This window comes from Protomyctophum parallelum (assembly GCF_964188405.1).
Source record: "Protomyctophum parallelum genome assembly, chromosome: 2".
NCBI classification, from domain to species: Eukaryota; Metazoa; Chordata; class Actinopteri; order Myctophiformes; family Myctophidae; genus Protomyctophum; species Protomyctophum parallelum.
The window spans coordinates 61,148,068-61,175,961 of NC_139699.1; the positions used below are offsets into that span (position 1 = coordinate 61,148,068).

Genomic DNA, 27,894 nt, shown 5'->3' on the forward strand with positions numbered 1-27,894 from the left:
TATCCTCTTAAAGAGCCCATGGTCAATTATGCCTACAATACATTATTTGCAGGATCAATTAATCTTCGTCATCATCATCTTGAATGTCCTCCCTGATAGTGTTGACACAGTCTCCACCATAAAATTTGCAGAGAGGAGTGCAAGGCAGGTTATTGTTTGAGCAGCTGCACCGTCCCTTGCAACCTGCTTTGCAACCACATGTGATGAGCTCAAGTACTGCCTTTGAAGCAGGGAGGGCAAGACACCTGACTGGAACATACCCTCCACTATCTGAATTCCATCCATTTTGTTCGATTGGTGGAAGCTCAGGGCAATTTGTCAGGTATGAATGACTTATCCCGCATTGTGACGTAGTTGGCACAGAGGATATGTGGTAGCAGTGCAGCGAGTTGGAGGTAGCATCTCACCCTCCAAGTTCTTTGACCGAAATAGTTCCCATCTAGTAATGGCAAGGTTGTTGGACCTTTTGGACTGTAAACACGGCATGCAAAATGCTCCAATGGTGAGGAAAGCTTGCCGTTAACAAGCTCAGGAGGAATGGAACCCATTCCAAGGTCCTTGAAGCAGTTAATGGCAGGATCATCATCATCAAGCCTCAAGTAGGCATTGACCCATGTCTTCTTGGAGATTCCAACAAATTGTCCTACCCAGTCAGCACCAGATAAATTGTGTAGGCCCAGGAAGAATGTCATTTTTTGCCCCATCTGACACAAGCGCTGATGAAAACAGACTCTTCAATTGTGTGTTCTCTTTGAACAGATTGCCTCCACAGTGCAACTCAATCAATTTACATTGCTTGAGAGCATTTTCTCTTGACCTCAATGCAATCTCTCCTGAGAGCTGATAATGTTCTTTCCTTGAAGACCTGGAAGCTTTTGGGAAGCTGTTGAGGTACTGATTCACTAGACCAGAAAGATGAGGTGTGGTAGTGACTAGTCTGTCCAGAGCTGCTTCATCTCTACTGAGTCCAACCATCCCACCATGTCCCTTTAGCTTCTTGATTTCCTGCTCAAGGGCTTGATCTGTGAAGAGATGAGTGAACGGTATCTCTGTTCCATGTTTCTGGGTCATCCTGTTCAAGAGCGTTCATTTGGGCAAGATAGACTGGCATCAGTCGAGCATATTTAAGGAGATCACGAGCAAAGAAATACTTGATGAGTTCTTCTAAGGATGACAAGTAGCCCTCCCAGTCACCTGACCGACGGCGACAACAGAGAGACAAAGAGAAAAGAGAAAGACAGCAGCAGCCTGGCTGATCTTGGCTGATCTTTATTTAGCAGCAATATTTGCTACACTTGGGTCTGAGGCACCTTACTTTGAAAATAGCTGATCTACAAGCTCAAACTACAACCTTGTAGATTAGCTATTGTTGGCTAAAGTTCTCCTTGGAAAAGGGATGCTATGGTTCAAGTGGTTTAATGTAAAAAAAATAAAAAAGTTCCTATCCCACAATGATTTGGTGGGCCCCTGTATAGTAACTCTGAGGACCCCTAGGGGTCATGGGCCCCCTGTGGAAGACCCCTGGTATTGGCTACTACTATTTTTTTATACCAGAGCCCAGCTACAAATACTTGTATGCTTCATTTATGATCTAATTTGACAATATTCTGGAGCAGGAGCAGAGCAAGGAATGTAATGAGAACTGGGATAGGCCCAGGGGTCAGTCCGGGAGGTCCCAGGTGAGGAAACACCCCTACCAAAAGTCAAAAAAGATTATTCTGAACACTTTAAAAGTTTAAGAAATCAACTCGGAATGTTTTAAAACATACTAAACAATTCTAATATTATAAAAATCGGACATTAACTGGCTGGAATACTGTTCTGGGAGGTCCCAAATAGATGACCCCCCCCCCCAGAAACGGGGTGGGGGTCGGGAACATTTGAACCCCATCATTTTCTCATAGTTTGGACCCTATAGAACCAAAAAATCTATTTTAGCACAAAAATCCTACGGGAGCAGTTTTTTTGACACCTCGTACCACACTAAATGCATTCCGATGGCATTCCTCCTCCGCTCTGCTGTTGTTGTTGATCGCCACTTTGGATTATTTTTCCAACGCTACGAAAAGCGATCGCACCGCTTTAAAGCAGATTTCCATGAAAAGGCCCAATGCATTCCAACGGCGGAGGTGGCGCGCAGCGGGTGCGTTCCTCCTCCCCTCTGCTGTTGCGATCGCCACTTTGGATTTGGACTTCATTCTCAACACTACGAAAAGCGACATGAAAAGGAATGATGATGGTGGTCGTTCTTCAAAGGTTCGTGAAATCCCGGCACTGAATATTGCATTGCGATGTCATTAATTCCGCAGTCAAACTGTTCAATGTATCATCAACATCGTATAGTTTTTGCTCATTATTTGAGGGGCCCACTTGTAATATCCTCCCTGCCCACGGGTTGAGGACCACTGGTTCTAATGCACATCAAACTGGGGGTCCTTGGAATGACACAAGGTGAGGAAGACGGTTCTATTGAATGGTGTATAGGCAGGCTGAGAATAGGCAGCATTCCACACAGAACCCAGTGTTATGAATTATCCCTGTCCAAACAGTTAAATGTAAACACTGTCACACTGCTAGGCCTTTGTTTGTCTGGCTACTGTACGCTACGTTCTTGGTGTATACGTTTGTCCTTTAGGTCTGCTCTCCCACACAACATGTTCTCCATGTGCATTGGAGCCATTTAAAGGTAGTCTATGTAAAAACTATGTGGTTAAAACAAAACGAAAGAAAAAAAGAAAAAAAGAGTTAAAGCTATATATTCTAATAGTAATCATTGCTATAGACAGTGTTATTTCAGTAACAGGGGGTCTCCCATGTCTCTCTAGCTCTTTTATGAACTGAAAATGCATTTTCAGGTCAGGGCACCTACATGCATGTTGCATTCTAAATTGGACACTTTCTACAAAATGTGGGACCCTTATTTGAATCATATTGGAACCACACTGTCTGCCACGAACCAACCTTAGATATCTTATATGCCAGCATTCTTCCCTAGTGGGTGCTCTGCTTTGGGGCGGGGGCTTGTCTGTCCTTTGGGTATGGGGGGGTGGTCGCCCGGGCAGGGGTCTCGATACGTTGCGTCGGGGCCGCTTCTTGGGGCGGTGGCCCTGCCGCCTGGAGGGGGTGGCGGTTGCCGCCTTTGAGTGGAGCATGCATGGGTCTGCTCTTGTTGTAATGATTTGGTGCCTACGATAACTATTGTCTGCCTTTTTAATATATGTATTAATGTACTGTATGGATGTATTCCCTGATTGGGAGTCTATGAAAATTCGAAAGTCACTTGTCATTATAGTTCATTGTCCTTGTCATGTCTTTGTATATTCAATCTTTTTATTTATAATAGTGTTGTGCCTGAGCTGTTTTTCCTTTCTTTTCTTTTGTTTGTTATTGTGTTCTTGTTGTGTAATGTCTGTGTCTTTAAAAACCAATAAAAATACTTTATATATATATATATAAAAAAAAAAAGACATGTTGGCGATTTGGTTTGAAAACCAATGCTTTAGATAAAAATGTATATATGCAATTTTGGTCTGTGTGACCATACTCATTAACCTAAAAGCACATGTGTGGGCGTAGTAACTTGTCATCACATCACGGATGAAGGGAGAGGCAGGGACCACACTACAAGACTTACAAACTAAACCTCCCATTCTCCATCTGTTTTGCTCAAGGCACTATACGACTTACCTCTGGTAACCCCTCTTAGTCACTTTCAACCTTTTTCATTTTTGAAAAACAGCCGATCTACAAGAAGCTTACAATGAGTCACATCACAACTCCACATGATACTGTACACACACAGACTACACAATATAAAAACGAGTGACATGGAAAGTAAGGCTGCAACTATCGATTCTCTTCTTACCAATAATTCTGGTTCATACCAGCCAATCAGAATAGTATAGGAAAGCAGATGACGTTGTTGTCAACCATGTGGCTATGGCTAAACCGGTTGTTAACCAAACAAACACAGCCAACGAAGGCTACTTGCAAACAAAACCGGTAAACTACCTGTAAACAAAAGCAGTAAAATATGTTGGATGATGATGTTTATAAAAACCTGCCGTTTCTGTAAAGAAACTATTTATCATAGGTCGATTTAATAGCCAGATTGATACGGACGCAAGTTACCGCAGTGGGGTCAGTTATGTTTGTCGTTTGACCATGTCGAGTGACAGGGCTGATGGCCAATCGGTTGCGGCGATTTTCGCCAGACCTGAATCGTCCAGGACATGTTTTTTTAATGTTGTGAGCTTGTAGTCAGATCGACTATTTTTGTGTTGAAGTGAAAGTGGTTAAGTGTGTATGTATATATTTATGTATTAACAGGAGCTATAGTGATCTAATAATAACTACACTGGACCCATTGGAACAAAGGTTCATTCTTCCATTTCCTGTAAAAGTAGCAGTTTTGGACAAGGTTTCTAACCGACCTGGACGATGATGTTCTGGTTAAACCTTCATGCCATGTGCTTCTGTGGAGTTTGAAGCAAGTTAGGACATGACATGCATGCCTGATGACAGTAGTAAGACAGGTAGCACCCGCCCCCGCCCTCCAGCTACTACATTTTAAAATTGTCAGTCTTTGTCATTCTCAACCATTTGAATTTCAAGTACCCCTATAGGTTGATATGCATTAGGCTACAGCCCATCCATTTTATCTACAGTGTAAAATTGTCAGTGCAAAGTTACAGACTCATAACAGTCCATTTGGACAACTGACATTGAGAAGCAGTGCTTTAACAGGCTGCAGCATACCGGAACCCCACACATCTTACACCTCATCTTCTAGCAAGCGTCAGTGGTGCCTTGGTGAAGTTCGGTTCTGCATTTCTTACTCTCTTAACTCTCTCTTTCTTACTCTCCAAGATTTTCTAACTAGCCGAACACCTCTGCTCACCCACTCACTCTAGCTGAATGGGTATAGACAGCCCGCCTGGGAAGCAGAAGGTCCTATAGGTTCGATTCCCTGCCCCTTCAATGTGGCGAGGTAGCCTTGAGCATAGTTAACTTGAGAAGCACTCAGCTGGGTGAAGCTGAGAACTGATTTTGCTGCGTGGGATCTGGATTGGGGGTTGGCATCAGACCCAAAGATCTGGCTTTGGTCTGGCTCTGCCCGATATGCCGCCTGTCTACTAGGCCACAATGCTGTTTTGAACTTCTTCTACATCCTGAGTTGCAGAGTGAAAAACCTCACAGCTCCAATCTTTGGTAAATGTCATGTCTTCATAGATTACATGGTCCCCTTATTTTATGTTTCACATTATACACAACCAAACATGTACTTTTCAAAATCCCATCTAATTTAAAAATGAAGATGACATAGACTAATGGTTACTAAGTGGTATACATTTAGGAGATACGAGCATTCCACATGATGGCAGTGGTTAACTATTGGCATTTAGATTTTTTTTAACTATAATTTGCACTTTCTATAAAGAGTGCGTGTCATGACCATATGGGTGTAAGGCTATTTGTAATTTGATGTCTTCATACTGAATGTCAGACATGTAAAAGAATACATGTTGATAGACTACTTTCTAGAAAAGTTGTTGCAGACATTGTGTTGCAGGATAAAAAGATGTTTTCATAGATTGCATACATCGCTTCATAGATTTGTTTGACACCCTTAGTGGCAATGAATGCATTTTTAATTGACTATTTTATTAAATTGTACTCGATTAAATCGATCAGATCAATTACCTGTTGCATCCCAACTGAGGACAAATCCCAGTTAAACGTTACATTTTGTTAAGGCACATTTATGGATATTCATGAGAGTAACCTGAGAATAAAGGAGTGCGTGTGAAAAACTGAGCACCAGTCTGCTATGTTCACGTTACACCCAAATTCACCCCGTTCTCACCTTACTGGTGTCTGTCACAATTATATTACACAATTGACTGATCACAATTATTTTAGATAACCACAACAATGTTTTGCATAATCGCCAGTATAGTTAATTATAGTTAACCAGGATTAACAATAATCATCAAGTTAAATGTAATGATCGTGACAAACCTAGTGTTTCCTGTCTATAAGCCACTGCAATTTGAGGATGAGGATTCTTAGCGACATGAACCCTATAGCGGTGCAAACATTTACCAAAAATAGCCGATATATAAGCTTATAACCATTAATTAGGTTAATCGTTTTTGTTGAAAATGTACAACTAGGGTGATTTGTACAGTTATTGTACAGTGTTCTGTTTAAATAGCATTTGTCGTTTTCTCTCATCCTTTTTTTTTTTTAACCCATTCTGACCTGAGATCAGATTCATACGAGGTTTCCGCCGGACACACACTGGTCTGATGAACCCATTCTGACCTGAGATCAGATTCTAAAAATGTCAGTCGCTCTTCGATTTTTCAAAAATAGCAGACCTACAAGCTCGTATCGCGCCACTCGGTGGCGCGATATGAGCTTGTAGGTCTGCTATTTTTAAATAGCTAAAGCATAACATGATGCTGACACCAAAATGGGTGCCCGGTCAGAATGGGCTAATATATATATATAATGATTAGGGATAACGGGAGACAATTATTGGTGTACCATTCGTACTAAGATCGGTACTACTATTGTCTTACTTGATCATGCTACAGTGTCACACAAAAGCATGAGAAGTAGTAGATCCACAAGATCGAAACACAAGCATGAAGCGATATCTTTTGAGCTTGTAGATCTGCTACTTTTGCAATCTTTTTATTTGCATCCTGAAAAGTGAACAGATTGGACAGATTAAGACGGCGACAATATGAATTCCTCCGCACACATTTTCTGTGTCGTCACACTCTACTGGCTCGACACTCTGCTGACGGGCGCCACCGCTGCCTGTGGAAGTTGCTTCTGCAGCGACAAAGATGTCAATACGACGCGGCATGGTTAACCCATACTGACCTGAGATCAGATTCATACGAGGTTTCCGCCGGACACACATTGGTCCTGATGAACCCATTCTGACCTGAGATCAGATTCTAAAAAATGTCAGTCGTTCTTCGGTTTTTCAAAAAATAGCAGACCTACAAGCTCGTATCGCGCCACTCGGTGGCGCGATATGAGCTTGTAGATCTGCTATTTTTAAATAGCTAAAGCATAACATGATGCTGACACCAAAATGGGTGCCCTGTCAGAATGGGTTAACTTAGTTATTGTATAGTTGTCTGAAAAGTAGTGACGCACAGATGTATCGGCCACATAATCTGCATCGGATGTCGGTATCAGCAAATAAAACTGACATTAACCGATGGCAGTAGCCGATGTTTATCTGTATCTGCTGACTTGATAAGCATATATTTTTGCTATTTTGGTTATCTGTAGTCTTCCAAGCTGTAGATTCTGAACATTTATTTATTGCATTGAATATGTATTTGTTTCTCCGTCTGGCACAAAAGGGGGAAATGAAAACATCTGTATCGGTCGAGAATTTCCATATCGGTGCATCCCTTGATTCCCTATTGGAAAGAGCCATAAGGAATGCAACTACATTGGCGTTAGTTGTGACAAAGATATATTAGTCTTTCATGTGAGCCTGAGGTGCATGACGAGCCATCATAAATGCATTATATGAGTACCTCCACTGTCGCAGCATGGTCACATCAGTGATCAGACAGTGTGATGTATAGGCCTACTGTATATGTACTGTACATTTAAGGTATACATTAATTTTAGCTTATCGTGTATAAATAAACCGCTATGAACAAACAAACTGTGTAATCGCACAGTCACGATTCTGGTATGACGATTGTGCATTCACACCGTGTTTAGCTAAATCATATTGCACTCTTGTTATGTTTGACTTATGTTATTATTCATTATGTGTAATTATTATATTGTTTTTCCATTGTGCTCCAAATAATATATTGTATCAATATCACAATAGTTTACAGTATGCGTTGTGCTGGAAAGGTCTTTGTGTGATTATATATCAATGAGTCACACAGTGAAAGTGGTGATATATGGTGGTAGTGCTTTGTTTAGTCACAGTGCAGTAATGAAATACAATGACTCAAATTCAATTTGGAGGAACTTATACTTAATTGAGTAGCTATTTCCATTTGTCAATAGTTAACACACACATTGTCAGGGGAAGATATTGTACTTTTTACTCCACTACAATTATTTGAAATATTTTGTTACAAGTTACTTACTTTTAGATTTAGATTTAGATCAGTATACAGCCAATTACGCACTATTTTATACTTGTAAAAACACTACTTGAACAGCAGTTCAGCTATTTGGAAATAGCCAATAGCTCACAACGCGTCAGGCCTTATTTGTCGTAACAGAGTATTGCTATTGTGTGGTACTTTTACTGGAGAAAAATACATCTTGAGTACTTCTTTCACCACTGGTCAGTCAGTAACCTTGCAGAAAAGGCCAAGCAGCAACAGTAGAATATTATTTGGTAAACAATAAGACAGTGTCAGACCCGTCAGACAGGTGCTGATACCATCTCTCCTCAGACGGTGCGATCAAACAGCTAACTGTCTGTGGTATCCAGGAGAAAAGGTGCACCGCATCACATTTAAAACTGGACCTGTTGTTTGTGTCTGCAGACAGTGTACTGTACGATGATGATAGGGGGAAAGGGGTGTGGGAGACGTTGCATTAAAACATTCTGACCTGAGATCAGATTCATACGAGGTTTCCACTGGACACACACTGGTCTGATTAACCCATTCTGACCTGAGATCAGATTCTAGAAATGTCAGTCGTTCTTCGATTTTTCAAAAAATAGCAGACCTACAAGCTCGTATCGCGCCACTCGGTGGCGCGATATGAGCTTGTAGATCTGCTATTTTTCAATAGCTAAAGCACGACATGATGCCAACACCAAAATGGGTGCCCGGTCAGAATGGGTTAAAACATTTAACTCAGCCTCGTGGTAACACTTTATGCACATACTGTACTGCATGCATATGAGGCTAATGAGTGTAAAAGAACATGTACACACCTGATGCTAATGTTTATGAAGGAAGATATACACACTTGCATATGATGATATGTTTCTAAAATAACATGTATATGCCTGCTATTGCATACACACTATGTACATTATGTTATTATATTATCTTTAATTGTTTTAATTAAAGCGCTACAGTATTTAAGCACTAGGTATTCATTCAGTGGCCACTTTGGACACAAATAACATGGCAGCCAAACGTGTTTGACTTCATTACCCAAGAGTCTCTGCAAGCATGTCTGGCAAACACACGCTGTGATTGGCCAGTCGTCTCTTTGACTGTTAACTGTTGTTAAAAAGTTACATAGGTGTTGCTTTAATCTGTTTATATCACTTTCTCTTCTCAACACATTGTGCTTGAGCTTGCTAATTTAGCATAATGTTCACCCCAGAATAGGGAAGCTATATGGACAAAATTAACTTAGCTCCTATGCCACCAAAATGTGGAACGCCCTACCAACAGTCATTAAGACATGCAAATCCCTTGACTCCTTCAAAACTGCTCTCAAAGGGCACCTACGGACGGCTGCAATTCGAAACTGGCCCCCGTAAAATCTGAATCCCCCGTGGACCCTCTTGTAAACAAGTGTCATGCTTAACTAGGTCGCCCACTAACAGTTAACAGTCTTTGTACTGAGTTTGTGCTTGAAATGTACTGTAATTCCGCAAACTGTTAATACATATTTCAATCAATCAATCAATCAATTGAAGTGGTTAAAAACGAGCCTAAACATGCACCCTGTACTGCAAAATCACATTTGGTCGGCCGTAGCAACGTAGAGAGAGAGGCCATCTGCAGGTAATCAGGAGGTCATTGGTTCGACCCCCGGTTCACCCATCTAAGTGACAAAGTGCCTCTGAGCAAGACACTTAACCTCTAACAGCTCCTCGTAAAAAAACAGCAATCTGAGGAAGTCATCCGCTGGGGGAATGCAGAAAAGCATTTTCATATGTGACCCAAAAAGAGTTTAACCACTTACACCCCAGCATCCGTATTGTAAGGAAATCCAGCTCACCTACAGTAGCTCATAACGCATTGTGATCTTTTTCAGCAAAAGCTTTCTCCACAATAACAGAAAAGACACTAGTATAGTGCCCTGTGGGACTCAACTCAACCATATGGGGTTTATAGTTGTTATAGACGGTCGCCCTTAGAATCACAACAATAGTGATTCATGTTGAATATTATTCATGTCCTATCTATAAGTATAAAATATATATTGCTGTCAGTGGTCCAACCAAGCGGTTATCAAAGTGTGGACCTCCAGGGCTCCCCAGCCAAATCAGCTAATATAGCATCCCAATCAGTTTAATAACCACTTTATTCCTATGGGCTGTTTGAAAACCGCTGATCTACAACCTTCAAGCTTGTAGATCTGCTATTCTTAACAATCTTTGCAGAAAATTGAAAAATGTGGCATAAAGTTGCTCGGACGGGGCTCCCTGACACAACATATTTTCAGAAGGGTGTCCGTTGCCAGACACATGGGGGTCCGTCCTCGACAGGACCACTGATCTGACCAACAGCTTCCCATAACAGGCCACTCATAAGTCACAGCTTACTAAACCTAAGCTGCGATGGCAACAGTCAAACATCTTAAAAAACCCTCCGCTTCTTTGCTGAGCTGCGAGACACAATGTGTGGGGAGCTAATCCTATATAGCCAAACAATTCCCCTCTGGGGGTGAGGAATGAGGGCAGGCGCGGCCAATGCCTGGCTGCTCAAATTTGACAGCTAAATTATGCATCGTCACACATGGCCGGCGTAGAATCTGGGGCTAACTGCGGTCGAAACGGTTAATCATTGGCAGGGCGAGGAGGGGAGGGGAGATGAGAGCACGCAGGGCAGGCCTGCATGACTGGACTGACTCAGGAGAGTCCAGGCTGGCCGCTCCATTGCTGTAAAGTATAGATACGTAGATTTACTCAAGTGCTGTGTTCACAATTTCACAGTACTTCTACTTTCATTGAGAATTTTCATTCGTTCTCCTGCACACTGTAACTCAGAGTCAGATACTTTTCCTCCACTATAATTATTTGACAGCTTTAGTTACTTTTCAGATTCTGATTATTCATACAAAAACCCTAAAGCAGCACTATGAAACTTTACTTAATGAATAAATATAAATTAAATAGTTGTCCAATCTGAATGCTAGAGTATGGTATAATACAATATAACTTATACAATTGGGATGATTGTATTTGGTCTCTTCTATTGAGACATTTAGATCATGTCAAAGGTCATGTCTCACCTAGACACAGGATCTGACACGAATGTTGACCTGATGGTCCAAGACTGAATGTATCCCCTGAGCAAGCAGGCACGTTCTATTCGCTGAATGGTAAGAATGTCAGCACTAGGGCAGGACACCAGGCTCAAATCCGGGGGAAGAGGAGAGTTATATAGTGCAGCTTTAAGCCCTACGTTTAACTTCCACTATTAGTAAATAGCCAATCCAAAAACTAGTGAGATGGCAGATCAGCTCATTTAAAAAAAAGGTTTGATATTTTTGTTTATAATATGTTAGTACTTTGCTACTAGTAAGTATATTATTTTGATGTCACTATCTTTGTACTTTTACTCAAGTCAAACTTTCAATACAGGACTTTGACTTTGTGTATGTATTTATATTTATTGTGGAATTGCTACCTTTACTCAAGTCAATAATCTGAGCACGTCTTCCACCACTGGCTATAGTGTAGCGGTCCGGGTCTCCTCAGTATCTCACGGCGACTTTATGTGATCTGACCTTTAAAAGACATTTCACACGAGCGTGCTAGTTGTTCATATCGGCGCATAACCAACACCATCCATGCTGTTCAAGCTGCCGTTCTAAATATGTTCTGTTGGACTTGAGCCAAAAGAGTTCCTCTAGTACATGGGAGTGGAAAAGTGGTTTATGGCTTTTACCCTGGAGTGACTTCAGGTCAGCGCCCGCAATGAACCACAGGGCATGAGACACTGGTATACTGCCTACAACGAGGCCTGTCACAGTACCTAATCACATTTATTGGAGATTATATAATCATAATCATGTCCATGTTGAAAAATGCTCATATATTTTCAAACTCAAAAGTAGTGAAAATCTCAAAACGTGTGATGCATTTGAGCTTGCAGATCGGCCATTTCCACCATTCATGTATCAAGTAAATGAGCATGGCGCCTGTCGCAGACGTGCGCAGAGCAAGTTCAGTCAGGAAACCTCCGTGCAGTCGCTGCCGGCCGTTAATTGGGCCGCCTCAGCATCACGCTCTCATCCACATGATTCACTCAGCCAATTACTTACTCTGAAACAAGAGTTACACGGTCCTGTAAAATAATTGTGAAAAAACTACAGCAATTCGTTGATGTGGAATATCAGAATATAAGAAATGTACTCAGGGCTGGACTGGGTAAAACATTCGGCCCTGCCATTTGGTACAGAGTACAGACCGGCGACACACAACCGGTACGCAGTTAAGATACTCTACCGCCTCGCTGTCGAGGCTCACACAAACAAACAAGCCCTAACACCACCACTTTTATACTGAAAAACATCCCTCCATGTGCATGGGCCCATTCGTTGTGCTATATAAAACACAACAATGGACATATTATACCATTATGGTAACTTATTAGAGCCAGCTGTTCTGAGTGTTTTGAGCTTGTGTCCCTGGCATGGAAGTGGCTTTGTGAGAATATTATTGTAAGTGCTTACATGTTCGTATTAAGGAAAGGATTTTTTTCCCTCCTTTTTTCCCCCTAAACATCCGGCTTATAAGAGCACAAGCTCTTATGATGTGCTTCATTATAATCAGTAATGGATAGTTATAGACCTTCATTCAGCCCAGGACAATGTAGGACAAATGAATCATATACTGTGTAAAACCATAGTGGATGGAGATGGAGAAATTGGAAGACAAAACTAGCTAATGTTTCCCAACCTATATGTGCCTAATCCGATTCCACTGCACGTGCATCATTTGTGGAGACAAGCTTGCAAACAGCGCCATGTATCCCAGTAAGCTGAAGCGTCACCTTCAACCATGATCAGCTCGCTACAAAGACTTTTTCGTGAGTTTGAATGAAGTTAAAAAAAATGAGAAAGACACAGCGAAGCAGGCAAGTGACCTGATATGCAGTACCACCGAGGTTTCTGGAAAAGCGTTGGAATTAAGCTACAAAATCACAGAGCTCGTGACAAAGTAAAAAAATAAGAAATGATAATCTGCTTCCAGGACCGACAAACTGCACATATTTCGAACGAAACTCGCCCTCTGGCAGCAGGCTGTGAACAAGGGAAACTGGGCACGCTTGACATGTTTCTGTGCATGCAACGCTGGATACCCATGCAATCGTGATTTGTGTGGGGTCATTTCGGAGCATTTGAAAACTCACACAAATTAAGTGCTCAAGTTTAAGACCATTGTGGCCAAAGATTTTTGATTTTGTCTTTGCAATTTGTTGGTGGTTTTTTTTGTGTTTAAGTATTACTTTGCACTGACAAATAATTGATGAATGTGTGTGCTTATTTTATGTTTCTATAACATCAAAGCAAAACAAGTTTTAAGTTTTCAAAAAATATATCAGTGAAAAGTTATTTGGTGAATGCTGAGTGTGTGTGTGTGTGTGCGTGCGTGCGTGCGTGCGTGCGTGCGTGCGTGCGTGCGTGCAATGCATGTGTGCGTTCAGCCCTGACATTTGGCACAGACCGGCACGCCACAACCGGCACGCAGATAGGATCACACGAACAATCAAGCCCTAATACCAACCCCGTTCATACTGAAAAACATCCCTCCATGTGCAGAAAATGAATGGAGCGGCCCATTCATTGGGCGGCCCACCGGGCATATGCCATATATATACTGTATGTCAAGTGGCCAGTCCAGGCCTGAATGCACATTTTGACTGAGCTACTTGTACTTGTATAGAGGAGTAAATCTGAACAGGTCGTATTTGTACTCTTACTCAAGTACTGGGGTCGAGTATATACTCTGTCTACCTCTGGCAACGCTGCATCTAACTACAGTATGAGCATAATTCAGGCAGTTGATCTCCCATTACATTCTTCTGCTGCACTGAAACTGTATTTATTGGTATTATTTTATCTGTTTTATTGTAGTTTATTCTTACTTTCTATTTGCTTTATCCACTTATATGCTGGCTATTCAAAAATAGCAGATCTACAAGCTCACAGCGCAATTTTGAAAGTTTTTTGTTTTTTTAATATATATATATATATATATATATATATACACACACACACACACACACACACACACACACACAGACAGTATACAAGTAAGACGCGCAAACGCGGGAAGCGAACGCAGCTCGTGTGTGTGTGTGTGTGTGTGTGTGTGTGTGTGCTACAGCTGCGCCCTCTGGTGGCGGGCGGGTGGTGTCACAGCGGGACAGACAGACAGACACACAGACACACAGACATGATCTGCAGGGTCTCATAGTTAGTGCTCAGTATAAAATCTGGAAACCACTGGTCTACACTACACCGTCTCCAGACCAACAAGTTGGAGTTAACAGCAACAGGAAACAATTACAAATAAAATGGAGGAAAATATGAAAAACTAACTAAACAAAAAAAGTATTAAAAACAAGTGCATCACACCAGTGCAGTGAAGTGTATATAATGCTTGCAGACCGGACGTGGCCTCCATTGTTCATGATGATCAATCGATGTTGATTCTATAAGATCTGCCATTATTGGCTGTCACCTCACATCTATGTCCATCTACCGCACAGTGAGGATTGAAGGCCTCCTTCCATCATTCCATCATCATTTTTTACAAAGGAACCGTGTAACTGTAGCCGCTAAAAAGCCATGAAATATTCACTTGGCCGGACTCCCGGGCCCTGGTGAAACAGTACAGCAGCATGCAGTGGCTGCTGCCTGGCTCACCAGGGCTCACTTCAGCTGCTGCTATCAGGTGACACAGGAGATGACCAAGCTACGGTGACACAACCTCCAGTCTGACTGAAGCTTGAGCTATACTGTGTGTGGTGGAAGAGGTACGTTGGCTATTCAAAAATGGCAGATCTACAAGCTTTTCCAAGCTTGTAAGATTTTGAAAAACATCAAAAATGTTGGAACATCTTTGAATAATTTTGATCTTTAATTTTTTATTTATTAAATCTTCTCTTCTGGGGGTCGGTGGCAAAACCTTTTCAAATGGGTGTCCGTGGCCAAATACACGTCAATTTGGGGGTCCTTGACATGCAAAGGTTTGAGAAACCACTGTCCTATAAACATAAATAGTGGCCTGTCAATCAGGCAAGCGTTGCCGTAAAACCACTGACACCGTTGTTGTGTTAGGTGGTGGTTCAGGTCATCTTCTGGTCAAGACCCGATGCGCCGTTGACCGGTCCGTGGTTGCCAAGGTGAGGGGCTGCGGTTATGTCATCAATGCGATGGGTGCAGCTGGGTGCTGCGGACACCGCTATAGTGTGCAAGGTGAGCATCGTGTTAACAAGGAGCTTCATTAACACAACATCTCTGGTAATGTGATCCTTCCCTATGGTAGGATTATAAGCTTACCTTATGACATCGGTCACGGCACCGTTTGTTTACAAAGGAAGTCGGGGTAAACTATCAAGGTTTTAAGCGGCCTAGTAAAGCGCTAGTTGTCACATATTTGGGCAAAGCATTTTTTTTTTTTTTTTTATATTCTTTATTTAACTTTATCTGGAAGAAGGCCTTTCTAAAGCTGGGCTCACACTACAGCGGTTTTAAAATCTTGAAGAAAACTTCAAGTTCCTGGAACTACATATTTTCAGATGGCGGTCGGCGGCCAAATACAGATAATTGTTGGTTGTTCTTGACGTGAAATATTGAGCACCAACTGATATAGAAAAATTAGTATTTCAGAAAACTGTCATGATTTAGAGGATCTTTTTTTTTTTTTTTGATGTCAGGCCTAAATGGGTTAAAATAAGGGTGGGTCATACACTATATGAGTATATTAAGAGTAATTGGGCTTGCCGTACAACGCAGCACCTCACGTGATCACAAAATATACAGTAACTCACATCTCAGCGGGGGTCACAAGATTGTAAACACAGAGTTGTACGGTTGTACACATGCCTGTCCACTTGTACACATGCAGATCAGGCGTTCAACTGCTAATCTGGTGGCTTGTTTTCACCTGCCAGGTAGGCTATATGCATACAGTACTGTACTCTGCTTATAGGGCTACTTGTTCACAATGAAAGCACCACCAGCAAGAACACCCTGGCTGGCAACAGCGATGCCAGCCTGCCGTTGAAACCTGCCGCCGACCCCAGAGAACAGAACACAGAACCTGCCGAGGCGGACAGAACTATAGTGTCCGTCTACATTCACTGCACCGCACAGCGCACATGTCCTGAATTGAGTTATGCAATCGTGGCATTCATCATGGCATTCATGGCATTTAGACATGTTCTTCTGTTTATAATCTAAACACTGTGACACGTTAAGTGTCTTAGCACTTACCCTAAACCCTTAGATAGCATTTCTGTTGGATTATATAGCATTTGATACAGACTTATAGCATGTTATGTAGACAGCACTGTAATTGTATTGTATGTAGTCATAGCACGCCATAGTACACATATATAGCATAGTAGTAAAGATGTATAGTTTATATGTATAGTGTATGTATAGTTTCACTATATAAATATTCCACTGTTACTTTCTTAGCTTACGCATGTTTCATGATAAATGCTTTTTATGTGATGTATTCCCATGCTTTGTTCTTGCTTAAATGTAAGTCGCTCTGGATTAAGAGCGTCTGCTAAATGCCTAAATTGTAAATTGTAAATTGTAGAACCTAAACGCTTGGGTTTAGTGTGAAACGGAAAAGAATATCCCTCTAAGACCCAGCGTTGCTTTTTAGCAACAATTCTATTTTAATTAATTACTAATTTTTTTTTTTTTTTCTGTTCTTTTTTCACCTAAACGTCATCAGTGATGTTCATTGCAATGCCATTTCAATGCCATTGGTCATGATATTTGCATATAAATACCCCCCACAGAGGCTGAAATTCACACAAATAAAAAATGTCTGGATTTTGATTTTTTTTTAACCTAAGACTTTTGACCTTTACCCTAATAAAAGTAGGTACAATAATTGTAATATATGTTTTTTTGTGATCATTAGAATGTCTAGAACATGTTTTATTCATTATTGTGAAAGATATCCCCCAAATGTAAATTATTAATTTATTATATTATTATAGAATTATTATAAATTTTTCATCAAACTTTATATTTTTATTTTTTTCAACATATCTTTTTGTCTTAGTCCTAGTAGTAAAAAGTAGTAGTAAGGTTGAAATCTATTTTTTGAAAGTAGAAATTAATGCGGGTGTTAGAGGGATATATATATATTTCCCCCCCCCATGACGATTATAAAAACATTTCGTCTCTGGTTGGTGCGGGGGAAATTCAGCAAGAGATTTTGCAGCTCTACAAGCAGAGGAGGAGGAGGAAGGAAGACCCACAGAGCTGAAAGCGTCATCATTAAGGTCGTTACCTTGACGATGGGATGGCCACCAGACGACGCCTTCACGGCTCCTCGGCTGCCCTCCGTCTCGTAGTGGGCCCGGTGGTGAGCCTTGGGGTGCACCTCGATCTTTAGCTCATACTGGCCAAACTGGCTGGGTAGCGGCCAGTCTAAGGGGGGCAGTGACGATGTTCTGGAGGGAACACACACACACACACACACACACACACACACACACGTTGACTGTGACACTTTACACAATAACAATGCCACTAAAATATACAGTAACTCACAAGTTTGAATGAAATCTTGTCAGTGTAAATGATTGTGCGTGTGGTAATCAGTATCCTAAAGTATGCTGTGTTCACACTGACAGCTACAAAACACACACACAACTCCATAAAGCAGTGGTTTTCAAACCAGTGGTCCAGGGACCACCAGGGGGTCCTTGAGGGGGGTTCCAGGTGGTCAGCATGCTAAATGATGGACAGTTTGTAACCAAATGGAACCTGGAAGGGTTTCATTTTGTTTCATGTTACGTTCTCAAGAGTTAAATTATTGTCAAACATGCGTCTGCGTTACTTCATCACAAGAAGTCTACACAATTAGAGAATGTAGAAGAATTGTTATTTTTGGTTATGGTACCAGCATCAATACAGCCTGGACTTGTGGCCAAAATATATCTAAGTTTTGGGTGAGAGAGGCAAATCTCATCAAATCATCGCCCACGGCTCAAATGCAGAATGAATAATGGGCCTTGAAATGAAAAACGGTTGAAAAGCACTGCTATAACCCATTTTAGGCAGGAACCCTTTTTGGTGTTAGCATCATGTTATTGATGTTATAGATAGCATTTCTGTTGGCTTAGATAGCATTTGACACAGACTTATAGCATGTTATGTAGACAGCACTATAATTGTATTGTATATAGTCACAGCACGCCATAGTACAAATGTATAGCATAGTAGTAAATATGTATAGTTTATATGTATAGTGTATGTATAGTTTCATTATATAGATATTCCACTGTTACTTTCTTAGCTTACGCATGTTTCATGATAAATGCTTTTATGTGATGTATTCCCATGTTTTTGTTCTTGCTTAAATGTAAGTCGCTCTGGATTAAGAGCGTCTGCTAAATGCCTAAATTGTAAATTGTAAATTGCTTTAGCTATTGAAAAATAATAGCTTGTAGGTCTGCTATTTTTGAAAAATCTGAAGAACGACTGACATAGAAACATATCTTTTTCAGAAAACTGTCAGGACGTAGAAGACATTTTTAGAATCTGATCTCAGGTCAAAATGGGATAAAGTGATGCGGTGGATCTGTCGTACAGTCACTGTTGAAGTGTTGATCAACAACACACTTGTTGACATCATCAAGCATGCGTCAGACAAGCAAGAAAAACAGAGTAACATAAAGCCTGGGGCTACAAAGAACAGTCATGGAACTAGCAGACGTAAATAATTAGTCTACCCCATTATGAGCAGAAATTGTGTGGATAGCGAAGGTGAGTACAAACACTTTTCTTTTGTGATCATTTTTTAGATCATTATAGAAAAAGAACAGTAACATTTTCATGTTTTTCAATAACGGTAATTCTCACTGGAACAGTTGAAGTGATATTAAAGGTATATTCAGTGATTACACTTAATTCAAATATCACTTATTTTTTTGTTTTGTTGTGATAATCCTCCCTACTATAGAGTGTGCTGGCCATATAAGGAGTTCCTCCCTGTCCCCAGTTAACCCCTGGGGGTCAAAAAACCTTAGGTTTCGTTTTTGACTCTCTATCCTGATTGGACGAAAGGCTGGGTCCCACAGCCAAAAACGAAACCTAAGGTTTTTTGAGTGAAATCACTGAATATACCTTTAATTCATTAAGTGTTACATTGATCTATATTCTGATAGTAAATATCGCTATGGAGTGTTTGGTTCAGTAACATTGGTCTCCCTGTCTCTTTAAACGCTAACATTGAAGCTGATGTTCTCTCTCCTGATTGAATGAAATTAGTGATCCACCTTATCCGCGGAAACCTCATAATAACTCAATATTATATTTAATATCCATCTCTAAATTAATGCCATACTACAGTGTCACACAAAACTAGCAAACAATTGAACCAATGAAAAGTAGTAACGCTTCTACCTGCCAGCGAGGAGATTTGAAAAGTGAAAATAGGCAGTGGTAACCTTCTATAAAAAGGAGGGTCTTGCATGTGTGCGGCAAAGCCAGTGGTCTCAGCAGACAGTGCGTCATGGGAATGCCCACATACTGTACATTAACCTTCCTCTGGGACTGTAACACTTGTAATAGGTCATGTTAAGATTTATCGGGTGAATCAAGAGGGACTTTTCTACCATGAAACTCTGCTTCGTCTGGTCACTATGAGGGCCGAGTGACTGGCCACTCAATGATCAATCAACAAGTGTTGATTGATCATTGAGTGAATGAGTGTGTGTGTGTGTGTGTGTGTGTGTGTGCGCGTGTAAGCCTGTACTCGCCTCGCGCACGCACGTGCCAGTGTTGTGTGTTTTTCCTTCTTCTTTTTTTATCTGTGTAGTCGACTCCACAATCATATTTGAACAGCTGCACTCCAAAATAAAACACTGCAGTACCTCTTCAAAGAGAAACTGTTTCTCTGCTCTGTTGGAGTGTTTATAGCCACTATACCAGTTGGTACAAATGGAACCAAAATGGACCCATTACATTTTATGGAGTTACAGAGGTCCTTGAAATTAAAAGGTTTGAGAACCACTGGCTTAGACTATATGGGCGGTGTTGTAATATACAACATGCTGTGTACTGATACTTGGTACTTGTACGTGAATATGCAATGTACTTATATGTATTGTGCACTGCCTGAACTGTAACATACTTTAGAGCTGTGTTAGAGCACGCTGAAGGCCGCGTGCTGCAGGCAGTGATTGTGATGTCTAGTCAGTGACGTCATTAGGACACAGAGATCCAGGGCTATATATGATTCTGTATGTGTAATAAACTGTGTGAATGTATTAAAGGTATATTCAGTGATTTCACTCAAAAAACCTTAGGTTTCGTTTTTGGCTGGGACCTAAGCCTTTCGTCCAATCAGGATAGAGAGTCAAAAACGAAACCTAAGGTTTTTTGACCCCCAGGGGTTAACTGGGGACAGGGAGGAACTCCTTATATGGTCAGCACACTCTATAGTAGAGAGGATTATCACAACAAAACAAAAAAATAAGTGATATTTGAATTAAGTGAAATCACTGAATATACCTTTAATGTGACCAAGCCTTCGTGTCATGTTATTGTTCTCCCAGGCCTTGCTCCGGCCTTCAGCGTGCTCTAACACAGCTCTAAAGTATGTTACAGTTCAGGCAGTGCACCATACATAGTACAAGTACATTGCATATTCACGTACAAGTACCAAGTATCAGTACACAGCATGTTGTATTATTACAACAGGCGGATAGGTGGGTCACAAAACATAACATCCAGACTCGCGAGGCGCACCGTTATTTCCGATCCGCACCAAACACTGTCCAGGGGGTCTGCCATCAGGATAGCCACATCGGGGTCAATGTGTGGCTCCCAAGGGCCAAATCCGGGGCGTTTGAGGACCAGGCAACAGGCACACTGCTTCTCCAAACCGCACCAAACTTGACACAAAATAGTCATTCCCCAAAACAATGTACATTGCATGCGTATGGGGCCCTGCTACAGCAGTGTCGTAGGAATAGTATCTCCAGTAACAATGCAACAAGAAGATACACTACACTACGCAAGGCAGAAACCTGTGCGTTATCATATGACAATGATGCATGACCACAATGGAAACAAGTCCCTATAGGGCTTTGTTTCTGTGTTATCCTTTTAACCCATTCTGACCTGAGATCAGATTCACACGAGGTTTCCACTGGACACACACTGGTCTGATTAACCCATTCTGACCTGAGATCAGATTCTAAAAATGTCAGTCGTTCTTCGATTTTTTCAAAAATAGCAGACCTACAAGCTCGTATCGCGCCACTCGGTGGCGCGATATGAGCTTGTAGATCTGCTATTTTTCAATAGCTAAAGCATGACATGATGCCAACACCAAAATGGGTGCCCGTTCAGAATGGGTTAAAGCATACCTCTGTACAATCTGCAAACTGTAACAACAACAACAACGCAAAAGTAGTGAAAATAGCCAATATTCAAGCTCCCAATGTTTCTCTATAGTCTACAAGAGCATTAACAAGAGCTTGTGACTAAATATTAACTACATTGGATTCATCGGAGCTCAGGTTCTTGTTTCCTGAAAAGTAGCAGGTTTTGAACACACAAGGTTTTGCATCGTACAGCGACGATGTGTGCCTTTTACTCATGATCAGCTGTAGCCTACTGAGTGAGAGAACTACTACTACTAGGTTTGGTTTGATTTAGCCTAGTTAACAAATAGCTCCATTTAAAGTAACACACGGACCTACTAAATGCACTGTAATGCAAGATACAGTACACTGTAGTACGCTCTGTCTGCTGCTGCATTATTCATGAGCTGGGGCCGAGTGTCGGTGTGTTGGGTAGCGCCACACACTGTGTGTGGGGTGGTGTTGTGTAGGGTAGCGCAAACACTACACTATGTGTGTCATCCAGGTGTTTGCTAACACTTAGAGAGGACCCTGCTTTTTATCAGCACAGCAGAATGCATGAGGAGAAATTAAACACAATGTGTGTGTGTGTGTGTGTGTGTGTGACTGTGTGTTAGGGTTGGGTGACGATACGAATACATCGTCAATCGCGAATATACGAATCCAATCGCCAAATATTTTTTATTAGGCCGATTTTTCGGGACGATTTTTAACCTGTAAAGTGTGGAGCAACATGATTCAATTCCCAAATCAATTTGGGCCAGCAAAGTAGTAACAGCAGCCGGGTGGAAATCCCCTCCTCCCGTTATAATGGTATGGTTCCCGACTCCCAGGCCCCGCAGCCGTGATGCTCAGTTGCTCACTGTGAGCCGAGGGAGCCGAGCCGAGGAAGGCTACTGTTACTGTACTGTAGCCTACATGTTGTTTACGCTCCGGAGTCCAGACCCAAGCAGTTTAATAATATACAGTCATAACAGAATGCACACTGCTGTCTCGTGTCTCATCACAATCCCAATGTGCCACCCGTGAAGTCGGGGGGGGGGGGGGGGGGGGGGAAACAGGCTGGTAGTGTTAGTATAGATGAAGTTCAGTGTGTTGAATCAGTAGCTACACGCTAAGCTAACGCTAAGCTAAGCTAACGATCCCCGAGCCTATACTGTATAGGCTCGGGGATCGTTAGCTTAGCGTTAGCTTAGCGTATAGCTACGGATTCAACCCACTGAACTTCATATCCGCCTGTAATCCAAGTTATTTTTTTTATTGACAACGTGAACGAACCCCGACACCAGGGCTGCAAAATAGACAGATCTACAAGCTCTCAACGCGTAGCGAACGGTGCTGCAGAAACAGGCAGGACGCGGCGCCTTCAGAGCCTGTGAATCAGCAGCAGCATGTGGGCGCCCCTCTGAGCCTCCGACGCCGGTGCGGGGAGGCAAGACTTCTCCAGGAGAAGTTACTAGGGCAGGCAGGCTACATGTTTAACACTGTCACCAGCCAGTGGTTGTGGTGTTAGCTTAGCTTGCAGCTGCTTGTCCGTTCCAACTTCACTTCATCTAAACGTATTTCTTATTTTGTTACCCTGGCTGCGCAGTTGTGCTGCAAAAACAGACGGATCTACAAGCTCTCAACGCGTAGCGAACAGAGCTGCAAAAACAGGCAGGACGCGGCGCCTTGAGAGCTTGTAGATCTGGCTTTTTTGCGACCTGCAGTGAGAAGGAAAGAAAGAAAGAAAGAAAGAAAGAAAGTTTGAAAAGTTCAAATCGTCCCTTTCCAAGTCTCCATCAGTGGCTGGCTATACCGAGACCCCCCCCTCCCCCCTCCCCGCTTGCAGTGTGAGCCACTTCAGTTCATACAAGGTCTGCTTGAGAACCACGTAACCATAACAAGAGGAGAGACTGATTTCTGGAGTAGGAGAGAAACGTGTGTGCCCCCCCCCCCTTTTTTCCCTGTTGCTGCTGTTGCAGCTTTGTGGCTTCAAATACATTTATAAAGGTAGGTTAGGAAGATGACACATTTAGTTGTATCTGCTGGTTAAATAAAGGCCATAGTCCCTTTGGGCTGTAGCCAGTGTAGTGCACTTAGCATGGGAAACCTCCCATCACTGAACTTGTTTTGTTGTTGCTCTTTTCATTATTTTTTTTTATATATAATTTATTAAACATATCTTTTGCTTGACATCCAGCTTAGAATACATCTACCGTATATGATCTGGGTAAAACTAACTAAACGTAGTACCGTATAACTCCCACGATGAGTGTTTCTCAAAAGAATGTTGCTAATGTTGCAAAATGTCCCCAATAGGGACCGACTAAATATACATACATCAGTATAGTGTAAATTAAAACATGCTTAACGGTAGTATCCCATTCCAGCACTTTCCTCTCAGCAGCCGTGACATTCTCAAACTCAAAGCCCCCAAATTGACATGCATTTGGCCCCCATCTGAAAAGATCTAGTGCCCCAATTCTGACCTGAGATCAGATTCATACCAGGTTTCCACTGGACACACACTGGTCTGATCAACCCATTCTGACCTGAGATCGGATTCTAAAAATGTCAGTCGTTCTTCGATTCATCAAAAATAGCAGATCTACAAGCTCGTAGCGCGCCACTCGGTGGCGCGCTATGAGCTTGTAGATCTGCTATTTTTACAATAGCTAAAGCATAACATGATGCTAACACCAAAATGGGTTCCCGATCAGAATGGGTTAAGCATCTTTCATAATCTTTCAAGATTTTCCAAAGACCTTATTATCAGATCTCAGATCTCCAAGCTCACAAAGCGCCACGTTGAGCTTGGGTAGATGTGGTATTTTTTGAATAGCCCAAGCATGAAATAGGGTAAAAAGTGATAAAAACAGTTTTTATTGAACACTATATTAACCCATTCTGACCGGACCCGCACCCGGACCGCACCCATTTTGGTGTCAGCATCATGTTATGCTTTAGCTATTTAAAAATAGCAGATCTACAAGCTCATATCGCGCCACCGAGTGGCGCGATACGAGCTTGTAGGTCTGCTATTTTTGAAAAATCGAAGAGCGACTGACATTTCTAGAATCTGATCTCAGGTCAGAATGGGTTCATCAGACCAGTGTGTGTCCGGCGGAAACCTCGTATGAATCTGATCTCAGGTCAGAATGGGTTAACACCTTTTTTGCAGGGGACCACCCGGGAACCCTCTCTCGGAACCCCTATATAGGGGGTCCCTGGGCTCCACTTTGAGAACCAGTGACATAAGCCCTGACCCAGGAAGCGCTGCTCGGCGTGGCTGCCACGGTAACAAGTCAGTGCGGGGGACAGGAGGGGCAGGTCGGAGGAAACGTGAGCTGTGTGGCGGAGTGAGGAGGGGGTGGCGGGGTTTGGTGGCAACGTGGCGACCTGTGGCCTGAAATAGCGCAACCTTTCTCGGATGTCCGTCACTGTACTGTGTGTGTGTGTGTGTGTGTGTGTGGTGGGTTGGGGGGGGGGGGGGTCACAACCCACCAGTAACCCACTTCTACTTCCCAACACTGCAACACCCCCCCCCCCTTTCCACCACTTCTGGTAAGCCATGGTGGACAGAGGGAGGCCTTGTTTCTATAATGGTGGGAACATTACTGGACCCTACGCTATTCCAAGCTACTCCGGTAGTTCCATTTTAATTTACGGGAACTAGATTGTGTTGCTAAGCAGTATTAAGGCCAAACTGTTATTTGTTTGGGGATGGTGTTCGGCTACCTGGTTATAATTAGCTGGCTATTAAGCCTTTAGTTTAAGAGCCCGAGTCATGCCAGATGTTTGATGGATCCACATTTTTGAGAGTCCTAGACCGATAGTTCCCCAAAGTTTTGGGTCAAGGAACCCCACATTTGGCCGCAGACCCCATCTAAAAATGATTTGTGCCACCATACAACTGTTTTGTGTGCCTCCACTCCAACCCTTTTTGCCATTTTTTAACCCATTCTGACCTGAGATCAGATTCATACGAGGTTTTCCACTGGACACACACTGGTCTGATTAACCCATTCTGACCTGAGATCAGATTCTAAAAATGTCAGTCGTTCTTCGATTTTTCAAAAATGGCAGACCTACAAGCTCGTATCGCGCCACTCGGTGGCGCGATATGAGCTTGTAGATCTGCTATTTTTCAATAGATAAAGCATAACATTGAGTAACATAACATGAGTTACACTTTTGCGCACTGAATATAGCTCTTCATACATATTAAATGTTTATTTTGCCATTGACACGTGTGTGTCTGTGCGTGTGTGTTTGTGTGTGCGCGCGCGTGTCTGTGTGTGTGCATGCATGTGTGTGTGTGTGTGTGTCAGCCATATGTGCCCTGTGCTGATTTATAGCGCTAGGGGCCAGTGCACACTAACAAGGCCATGCCTTCATCTGCTGCACACATTGGAGAGAAGCATGGCCTGTATCCTCTGCTCAATACTGTGTCACCCAGAGACCCCTTTGTGAGTGTGTGTGTGTGTGTGTGTGTGTGTGTGTGTGTGTGTGTGTGTGTGTGTGTGTGTGTGTGTGTGTGTGTGTGTGTGTGTGTGTGTGTTTGTGCGTGCGTGCGTGCGTAGTACACTGTGTTACTATACACTAGTCCTTACCCGTTCTGAATATATGAACAGCAAATGATATTCAGTGTGGGTAACGCGATGTAATAGATCACATTACTGATAGCAGGGAATAGTTTACAGATGATCTTGGGAAGTTGGGTTAGGCACAAAAGTATAGGCTAATATGGATGGATGGATGGATGGATGGATGGATAGATAATGTTGCTGGTGGCCAACCGATAACCCTAACGGCTACCCTAACCCTAACCGATAACCCTATAAGGGCTGCTGGTGAACCGAGCAAATGAAAACAAAAGCCTACGGGGCAGCCGCACTCTTATAACTTCTTCCCCGTTATGAGCCTACACTCCTGAGGGGGGGGGGGGGGGGGGGGGGGGGCAAGTGGACTGTAGGACATAATGTTATAGTTGTAGATTTTCCTATGCAAGTCAATGGGAAAAATGTATTCACTAATAGATGCAAATCATAAGTACACCATTGATGTGTGATGTATATTTGTTGGTAATATTCTGCATAGAAATATTTTCGGTGTTGCACTTTGTAGACGGTCCCTAACCGCTCAGCTGACCGTCTGCTGCCCATAGAGATGCATATAATCTACTGTATTAAAGTCGGAGGTTGGCTTTTTGGGGCTTCAAATCAAGTTGCAGTTTTTTTGTGCTTTATCTAATCAGGATAAGAATGAGACGTTTTTTTGTGATTTAGGAATGTTTCGTTCCTGAGTACTCAAGTGGTGTCGACAGGGCAGCCAAACGTTAGTCATTGCATTTGTCTGTATGTATTTTATCATGGTATTTTATACGGGATGTGTGTTTCCCTTCCGTCGAGTGGTGGCTTAAATTATTGATATGTTCTGATCCAACAGAGCCACCCCGATAGATAATCATTCCGTTGTGATCGTGGCCGTGCTGTTCAATGTTTCACATTAGGTGCAGGAAAGATGAGATCTGTAACTGCGCGACGCGCGTCGTCAGTGACCAGGCGTGTCACCCGCGTTTGGTTTGAAGTTATAATATGAAGTGACGTTCAAACAATTGCAAAAAGTGGTTAAATAACCTTAGTAGGCTATGCGCCGTGTGTAACAGCTGCCTGTCTGCCACAATGGTGCCTGCGCTGTTTTTACCCGTGTGTGGTTTGAATCGCCAATCGCCTGTCTGTACAAAGGGGGAGGGGCCTGAGGTGGTGTACTGTGGAGCAGATCAGCGCAACTTTGCCCGTGGGATCGTGTGGTGATGTAAAAAACAATATCTGTACAGTAAATATGACAGTTGCGTCGGTAAAATGTAGCCTAGCTGGATTGTGGGAGCGTGCAGATTATTTTTGGCATGGAGAGATGTGTGCTAATAGTGTGGCTCGGTCGGAGATAGACCACGGACAAATAAACGGGTTTTTATTCACTAATAAATTCATTATTAATCTCATTGAAAAAATGGCTTCGTTCAGACCTCCATATTATTATGGTCAATGCCTGTGTGAAAAGTGGGAGCGATTGGTGCAGGCAATGAGGAGATACGCCGGTGTTTCTGACATTCATTCATTCATTCATTCAGACATTCGGTTAATTATAGTATGATGTGAGGGCCAAATGCCCACATGATGTGCCATAGGATACACATTGTCGAGAACAATTGTCCTGCTCCTCACAAGAGCAATGGTTGTTTGAAACAAACAAACAAACAAACAAAATGTATTAGTTGTGTGCACCAAAATTGTATGCAGAGTAGAAGAATGTAGAGGATTGACGATGTAGCCGCACGAGGCTCAAAGTT

General features: G+C 42.3%; 1 protein-coding gene across 3 annotated transcripts in view; it reads right to left on the bottom strand.

Moving 5' to 3' along the window:
• Window positions 1–27,894, bottom strand: part of nfatc3a (nuclear factor of activated T cells 3a) — a 147,645-nt gene that overhangs the window by 81,153 nt on the left and 38,598 nt on the right. For all 3 annotated transcript variants that reach the window (XM_083760200.1, XM_083760201.1, XM_083760202.1), the window contains exon 3: window positions 17,474–17,636. In XM_083760200.1, coding sequence (XP_083616326.1) covers window positions 17,474–17,636 — 163 coding nt within the window. The remainder of the gene's footprint in view (window positions 1–17,473; window positions 17,637–27,894) is intronic.